Source organism: Tupaia chinensis, unplaced genomic scaffold (assembly GCF_000334495.1).
Source record: "Tupaia chinensis unplaced genomic scaffold, TupChi_1.0 Scaffold147123_1, whole genome shotgun sequence".
Lineage (NCBI taxonomy): Eukaryota > Metazoa > Chordata > Mammalia > Scandentia > Tupaiidae > Tupaia > Tupaia belangeri.
The window spans coordinates 966,120-975,229 of NW_006206975.1; the positions used below are offsets into that span (position 1 = coordinate 966,120).

The 9,110-nt window shown below is 42.2% G+C and overlaps 1 protein-coding gene across 2 annotated transcripts in view; it reads right to left on the reverse strand.

The window, feature by feature from the left end:
• Window positions 1-3,985: 3,985 nt before the first annotated feature.
• Window positions 3,986-9,110, reverse strand: part of CENPH (centromere protein H) — a 26,344-nt gene continuing 21,219 nt past the window's right edge. For both annotated transcript variants that reach the window (XM_027768673.1, XM_006169525.3), the window contains exon 9: window positions 3,986-4,251. In XM_027768673.1, coding sequence (XP_027624474.1) covers window positions 4,159-4,251 — 93 coding nt within the window. In that variant the 3' untranslated portion in view covers window positions 3,986-4,158. The remainder of the gene's footprint in view (window positions 4,252-9,110) is intronic.

Here is a 9,110-nt window from a genome sequence, read left to right on the forward strand (position 1 = left end):
GGGGGGCGGGGGGGGGGGGATAGCCGTGCTGCCATCCCTTCTCCATTCTCCTCTCGGGATCTTGGACATGCACACATGAACCTGGCATGAATTTAAGCCACTGAGTCCAAGACTTGAACCGCGGTCGACTACGTAGGAGTCCAGTGACATAACCATAACGCCAACTGCTGGTTCCATATTTAATTAATTAATTAATTAATTAATTTGACCAGAGAGTGTCACAGTGAGAGACAGAGAGAGAGAGAGAGAAAGTAAGAAAGCAAGCCACCAGGTCCAGGACTTGAACCATGACTGGCCATGTGGGAGTTCATGCCACCTGCTGGCCTTCCCCAAACTATATTAGTAATTTAAAGTGACCTAGCTATTTTGATGATTAGGTTAGTAATTTTTTTTTTTTTGGAGAGATTTTCACTGTAGGGCGCGTGCGCTCGCCAGACAGACAGAGAGAGACATAGAGACAGAAAGTGAGAAATCACCCCCGAGAGGGGATGGTCACGCCGCAATCCCTTCTCCTCCATTCTCCTCTCGGGATCTTGGGCACGCACGCACACGCGCCCGGTGTGAGTTTTAAGCCACCGGGTCCGGGACACGAACCGCGGTCGACTACGTGGGAGTCCAGCGACATAGCCATTACGCTAAATGCTGGTTCCCTAGGTTAGTAATTTTAAAATCTGGAACTTTTTGGTTTTTTTGGACGTTTTTGCTATAGGGCGTGTGTGCTCACCAGAGAGAAAGAGAGAGACAGAAAGTGAAAAATCACCCCCCAGGGGGGATGGCCACGCCACAATCCCTTCCCCTCCATTCTCCTCTTGGGATCTTGGGCACGCACGCACGTGCGTCTAAGTACGAGTTTAAGCCACCGGGTTCAGGACTCAAACTGTGTTCAACTGCTGGTCCCCAAATCTGGGACTTTTCATTAATTATTTTTATTTTTTGTTTTGGAGTGTGTGCTCACCAGAGAGAGACAGAGAGGGAAAGTGAGAAATCATCCCCTGGATAGACGGCCACATCACAATCCTTTCTCCTCCACTCTCCTCTTGAGATTTTAGGCACACATGCATATGTGCCTGGCATGTTTTTTAAGCTATTGGGTCTGGAATTCGAACCATGCAATCAGCCATGTGTGATCTAGCACCTCAACCACCATGCCACCCACTCGCCCCAGAAATATAAATTCCTATACCCCAATATAGACTACACTAATGCAGTATGTCTGCATAGAAGCCCAAAACTTATTTTTTGAAAAAGCTTTCAAAATTTGTGTTTAGTCCTGTACATGAATGTTTATGGCAACTTTAATTGTTATAGCCCAAACATGAAACAGCACACATATCCTTCAATAAGTAGATTATTAAGATGATACATCTGTATCATGAACACTAGAAAAATTGCATGAACTACTGATGCATGCTACCAACTGGATAGATCTGCAGGAATTTATGCTGACTGAAAAAAGCCCATCCCAAAGGTCACACAATGTATGCTTGCATTTATAACTTCATTGAAATGACATAGTTATAGAAATGGAGAACAGATTAGTGGTTGCCAGGGGTGGGGAATGAGTGGAGCCATAAAAGTCATGTGTATACATGTCCAGAATCCTGACTGAAAGAGAAATGGAGGAAAGGGGATTACAATGTGATTGCACTCTGTTGGTGAGTGTTTTCTCCAACTCTCTGGCAAGCATATTCTGGCAATACAAAAATAGAAACGAGATTAGTATGAGTGTACTAGTGTAAAATGTTTCTTTCTTTCTTTTTTTTTTTTTTTTTTTTTGAGATGTTTTTTCGCTATAGGGCACGTGCGCTCTCCAGACAGACAGAGAGACATAGAGACAGAAAGCGAGAAATCACCCTGCAGGGGGATGGTCATGCCGCAATCCCTTCTCCTCCATTCTCCTCTCAGGATCTTGGGCACACACACACACACGCCCGGAGTGAGTTTTAAGCCGCCAGGTCCGGGATGCGATCGTGGGAGTCCAGCGACATAGCCATTACACTAACTACTGGTTCCCTAGTGTAAAATGTTTCTGAAGCCCATGCATGGTTTTTATTTTTTTAAGAATTATTTAATTTTATTTATTACTGTTATTATTAATCCACCAGAGAGACAGAGGGAGAGGGAAAGTGAGAAAGCAATTCACTGCGTATGGGACTGGAACCGTGGTCGGCTGTGTAATATTCCAGCACCCCAACCACACTACCTGCTGCTCCCCTCCGCATAGTTTTTCATAATATGCATTTTTCATGGATGACCTCTCATATTGCTGAATTCTATTTTCTAATACATTGTTAAAGATTTTTGCAATTATACTCATAGGGATATTGGTTGGCAGTTCTTTCTTTTTTTTCATTTCTCTTGTTCTCTTTCTTTTAAGTTTACTTATTCCATGAGTGAGAGAGAGAAGAGAGAGGAACAACATCTTCATGCCATGATCCATCTCTGGCTACAGTCAGCCTGGATCACAGGCACATTTGTACTGCTGTACTAAGGGAGGTCTCCAGACTCTAACCAGAAACTTTTCCCAAGTGGATCTGTCTTCACAGAGTGTGGTGTTTTATCTCTATGCCAGGTAAATCCAGCATGTTCAAGTCACCCTGGGATCCAAACTGAGACCCTAGCGTGGCTCTAGTCTCAGTGGGGGCTCTACCACCTGTGCCACCACAGCTAACAGAAATGTATGTATGTATGTACTTACGAATGAGAGGTTTTTGCTATGGAGCAGAGAGAGACAGAGAGATAGAAAGCAAGAAATTACCCCCCAGGGGGGATGGCCACGCCGCAATCTCTTCTCCTCCATTCTCCTCTTGGGATCTTGGGCATGCATGAGCACGCGCCCGGCGTGAGTTTAAGCCACCAGGTCTGGGACTCGAACCGCGGTTGACTATGTGGGAGTCCAGTGACACAGCCATTATGCCAACTGCTGGTCCCGAAAGAATTGTTTTTATAAGCCATTGAGATTTGGAGTTGTTATTCAAGAGGATCTTAGGGGAGGCAACTAATATGGTATAAAAGTTAAAGTTGGGCTTTAAGAAAGAGCTCAAGGGACCAGCAGTTAGTGTAATGGCTATGTCGCTGGATTCCCACATAGTCAACCGTGGTTCGCATCCCCGACTCAGTGGCTTAAAACTCACGCCGGGCGCATGTGTGTGCATGCCCAAGATCCCGAGAGGAGAATGAAGGAGAAGGGACTGCGGCGTGGCCATCACCCCTGGGGGGTGATTTCTCGCTTTCTATCTCTCTGTCTGGCGAGCACACACACCCTATAGTAAAAACCTCTCCAAAAAAAAAAAAAAAAAAAAAGCTCAAAAGGCCAGCCCCTCAGCACAGCAGCTAGGCACTATGCAGAAGTGGCCCAATCACACACTCCAACCAGGATTTGAGCCCCAGCCTCATTGGCTTAAAAAACACCAGACATATGTATGTGTATGCTCAGGATCTGAATAGGATGCAGAATTAGAAGAAAAAGTACCAGTCTCATTTGAGAACTCTCACTTTCATGCATTAAAAAAAAGAGAGGAAGAACTTGGGGGGAGGGGCAGTAGGTGGCATGGTGGTTAAGGCAGCTGAACTCTCACATGGCTGACTATAATTCGAGTCCCGGACCTGGCAGCTTGCTTTCTCACTTTCTCTCTCTCTGGTCAACTTTAAAAAATAAATAAATAAAAAATAATGACAGTGAATAAAATTAAATAATTATTAAAAAAACAAAAAACAAAAAAACAAGGTTGGGACCAGCAGGTGGTGTGGTGGTGAAGGCACTGGATTCCCACAGTGCCGACGGCAGTGCGAGTCCCGGACCTGGTGACTTGAAACTCACGCAGAGTATACGTGCCCAAAACCCCAAAAGGAGGAGGAGAAGGGACTGTGGCATGGGCATGCTCCCCTGGGGGTTGATTTCACCTTTCACTTTCATGTCTCTGTCTGTCTCCAGTGAGTGTACATATCTTATACAAAAAAAAAGGTTCTTTCAGAGTATGTCAATTACTTTAATTGTCATATTTAAAACAATAGATTCTATCACAGTGGTAGGTAAAGCGAAAAAACATGCAGTATTAGACTAATTCCAAAAACATTTAAAATACATTTCATTTGCAATTTGCTATTGAAATTACATATCAAAGACAAAAACAAAAAGAAGCCAAAATAGAATTCTTATTACATCATGGTGAGATCCTTCTCAAGCTGCAGAACAGTTTCCTTTAAGGCAGAATCCTCTGCCCAATTGGCTTTACTCCCCAAAATGAGGTTCTGTAATTAAAAAAAAAGTTTTTAAGTTTTAAGTGCTTTTAAACATCTCACAGAATTTTAAATAATCCACATTCATTGAGCTTATTTAAGGGTTATTGAACATTTACTAGATGTGTAGCTCTGATCATGAGAAAAAATAATACATTCTTCTTTCTTTTCATTTTTATTTTATTTTATTATTTTATTTTTGGAGAGATTTTTGCTATAGGGTACGTGTGCTCGCCAGACAGACAGAGAGAGAGAGATAGAAAGTGAGAAATCACCCCCAAGGGGGGATGGCCACGCCGCAATCCTTTCTCCTCCATTCTCCTCTCGGGACCTTGGGCACACACGCACTCGTGCCCAGCGTGAGTTTAAGCCACCGGGTTCGGGACTCGAACTGCGGTCAACTACGTGGGAGTCCAGCGAGATAGCCATTACGCTAACTGCTGGTCCCTCTTTTAATTTTTTGGTAAGGTTTCAGCCTTGACCCCCATATTGCTATGGAATACAGCAGTCCCTCTTTATCTGCAGTTTTATTTGCTGAGGTTTCAACTAATCATGGTTCAGCATAATAAAATATTGGGTCAATGGAAAAGTCATGACGCATTCTTTCGATGTTTTTCTAGGCAGAAATGTGTCATGACTTTTCCACAACCCAGTATTTTGGGTATGAAAAAGACCAAATTCATAAAACTTTTATTACACCATATTGTTATAATTGTTCTATTTTGTTACCATAACATTTTTTACAGTCTGTCTTTTTCAAATTCTTTTGGAATTTGTCTACATTAATATTTGTCAATCTAGAGGGTTAGGGTTAGGGTTAGGGGTTAGGGTTAGGGTTAGGGTTAGGGGTTAGGGGTCAGGGGTCAGGGTCAGGGTCAGGGTCAGGGTCAGGGTTAGGGTAAAAAAAAAATAGAATACTTGTCAATCTAGTTATTCCATTTTAAATATCCTGTAAATTACTCTATTGAAGAAATATTCAGGTGTTGGGACCAACAGTGTAATGGCTATGTCGCTGGACTCCCACGTAGTTGACCGTGGTTCGCATCCCAGACCCGGTGGCTTAAAACTCACGCTGGGCACGTGTGCGTGCGTGCCCAAGATCCCGAGAGGAGAATGGAGGAGAAGGGATTGCAGTGTGACCATCCCCCCTGGGGGTGATTTCTCGCTTTCTGTCTCTATGTCTCTCTCTGTCTGTCTGGCGAGCGCACGCGCCCTGTAGCAAAAAAAAAAAAAAAAAAAAAAAACTCTCAAAAAAAAAAAAAGAAAAAGAAATATTCAGGTGATTTTTTTTTTAATTGTTTAGTTTACTATTATTATCTTTTTAAAAATTTGGTAAAGGGCATCACTCACCAGAGACACAAACAGAGTAAGAGAGAGAGAAAGTGAGAAAGCAAGCTACCAGGTCCAGGACTCAAACTGTAGTCAGCCATATGGGAATCCAGTGCCTTAAGCACCACACAACTGGCCCTATTACTATTATATTTCATCTCTTACTGTCCCTAGTTTATAAATTCAGCTTTATCAAAAATATGTTATTTGCAGGAAAAAACAGCATATTGAGGGTTTGGCACAATTTTAAGTCTCAGGTATGCGCTGAGGACAAGGGTGTCTTAGAGAGTTTTTTCCTATGGATAAGGGGAAACTACTGTATTTATAATGCTTATGATAATTTTTCTTTACTTCATCAATTTCCATAGACAGCTTTAACTCGTTAAAAAATGCTTGGAAGGGATGGCAGGTGGTGTGGTAGTTAAAGGTGCAGGATTCCCATATGGCCAACTGTAGTTTGTGCCCTGGACCTGGTGGCTGGCTTTCTCATTTTCCCTCTCTCTCTCTCTCTGGTCAAATTAAAAAATAATAACAACAACTGGAATAAAATAAATAATTAATTATTTTTTAAAAAAAGAATACTTGGGGTGCTACCCCAGGTTATTTGTTTATTTATCTTTTCTTTTTCTTTTTTTGGAGAGCTTCCTTTTTTTTGCTATAGGGTGCGTGCACTTGCCAGAAAGACAGAGAGACAGAGAGATAGAAAGCAAGAAATCACCCCCCAGGGGGAATGGCCACACCACAATCCCTTCTCCTCCATTCTCCTCCACTTGGGATCTTGGGCATACATGCACATGTGTCCAGCATGAGTTTAAGCACTGGGTCCGGGACTCGAACCACGGTCGACTACATGGGAGTCCAGTGACATAGCCATTACGCTAACTGCTGATCCCTTATTTATCTATTTTAGAGATATTTTTGATGTAGAGCCTGTGTGCTTATTGGAGAGACAGAGAGAGAGAGAAACAGAAAGCAAGAAATCACTCCCCAGGGAGGATGACCATGCCGCAATCCCTTCTCCTCCATTTTCCTCTAGGATTTTGGGCACATGTGGACACATGCCCAACATGAGTTTCAAGCTATCAGGTCTGGAACTCGAACCATGGTTGACCATGTGGCAGTCCAGCACCTTAACCACTACACAAACTGCTGGCCTCACTATCCTAGATTAGATGAGAAAGACTGCAGCTGTAGTACAAAGTTCATTTTGCTTTTCTATGGTGAAAAATAATAATTTAAGCATAAGGAAATACCTTATTTTCCAAAGAGGTAAAAAAAAAAGAGCTTAGTTTCAGCTCTTGCAAAATTTCAAAACCCTGAAAAAGGTGAAGAATATTTTTGTGGAAGGCAATGGAGGAATGATTAGTGAGAAGTAATGAAAATTCTGATCTTGGGGCTGGCAGGTGGTGTCATGGTTAAGGGCACTGGACTCCCACAATACTACTGATTGTGGTTAGAGTCCAGGACCTGACGTTTTCCTTTCTCACTTTCCATCCCTCTCTGCTCAAATTAAGATAAGTAAATACATAAATAAATCTTAAAAGAAAAAAAGAAAATTCTGGTCATTATTCTTGAAAAATGAGAGTTCAATGATATTAAGTTACTGATTAGAATAACATTAAAATATATTTTAGAATGTAAGACTTATTTTGTTAGGTATAAAACTATTTAAAAAGTTTAGGGGCCATCAGGTAGTGTGTTGGTTAAGTCACTAGGTGGCTTGCTTTCTCTCACTTTTCCTCTCTCTCTGTCGCTGGTGAGCACAAGTACCCTGTAGAAAATTTAAAAATAATGATGATAAATACAATTAATAGTTATTTAAAAAATAGTTTTTAAATAGTTATTGAAAAAAATATTTAAAAGCTTTGTCCTACATGTGTTGGCTACCACCCTGTGTGATGGTCCAGATCTGCTGGAAAACAACTTGAGTGACCTGGCATGCCGGGTCCTCACATACAGGAGACTGCACAAGTTTCCTTAAACCTATTTCCCAGGGAAGCAAGCCAAGTTCCCCTGGGTTAATGTGCCCTATGTCCTACATAATAGCTCTTAGTCTGTGCTCTGTAGCTAAGTTTCCAAATAACTCTTTAACTTTCTTCTTAAGGATGCTCTTATTTATGGAGAAAACCTGCTGTTTGCATGTTCATCCTTTCCCATCCACTGCACATTGACAAAATTTTCCATCATAAATATGTAAGGCAAAATTTACTGAGAAACGGTCTCCTATTTACTTCAAAGTACTGCACTGTTTGTAATCTGATCTTCCATGCAATAAATAGAGAGTACAGAAGAAGGCTGTATCCAAGTTCCCTCAGGTCCCCAGGCTCCCCTTCTTTGCTAAATTTATCTAGACCACAGTCTTTCAATATGCGCACCCTTCTGCATCTCCAAGTCTAGGGCATACATGAGAAACAGTCTTGCTATAGGTAAATGAAAGAGTTAGTTAATATAAAGCCAGGTAAGTGTAAGCATTCACACGTGCCTAAACTTCTAAATGCTGATTTTGGAAAAAGGGGAGCTCCCGGGGCTGGCAGGTGGCGTGGTGGCTAAAGGTGCTGGCCTCCCACAAGGCTGACCATGGTTTGAGTCCTGGACCTGGCAGCTTGCTTTCTCAATTTCTCCCTCTCTCTGCTCTCTGGTTAAATTAAAAATATATACATAAATAGGGATCAGCAGTTAGCGTAATGACTATGTCGCTGGACTCCCATGTTGTTGACCGTGGTTTGAGTCCCAGACCTGGCGGCTTAAACTCACGCCGGGCGCATGTGCATGTGTGCCCAAGATCCTGAGAAGAGAGTGGAGTAGAAGGGATTGTGGTGAAGCCATCCCTCCTGGGGGGTGATTTCTTGTTTAAAAATGGGAGCTCCTAAAATTGGCCAAAGCTATCCACTATTTAACAAAGCAACAAGTTTATTAAATCAACATTAATGCTAACTGATTAAAAAAATTATCAGTTAACTTGTGGAATATTAAAAAAACCTGCAAATGAAGAATAATGCAGAATGAAAGACTATTTGCCGAGGAAGAGACATACTTCTGTATTTATGAGTCAGAACTCCCCTTGAGGTTAGTCCAGGGGATGTGATCACTCTTCATCCTAGCACTCACTGCTATTTTATTTATTTTTTTGGAGAGCTTTTTGCTATAGGGCACGTGTGCTCGCCAGGAAGACAGAGAGAGACAGAGAGACAGAAAGCGAGAAATCATCCCCCAGGGAGGATGGCCACGCCACAATCCTTTCTCCTTCATTCTCCTCTCGGGATCTTGGGCATGCACACACATGAGCCCAGCGTGAGTTTAAGCCACTGGGTCTGGGGCTCGAATCGTGGTCGACTACATGGGAGTCCAGCGACATAGCCATTACACCAACTGCTAGTCCTGCACTCACTGCTATTAGAAAGCAGAAACAGGTGGCCCTCAGCTTTGATAGTTCAACTTAAGACTTTTTTTCAAGAATAATTTAACTTGGGAACCAGCAGTTAGTGTAATTATTACTATTATTTTAAATCTTCTGTAGGGCACACATGCTCACCAGAGAGAGA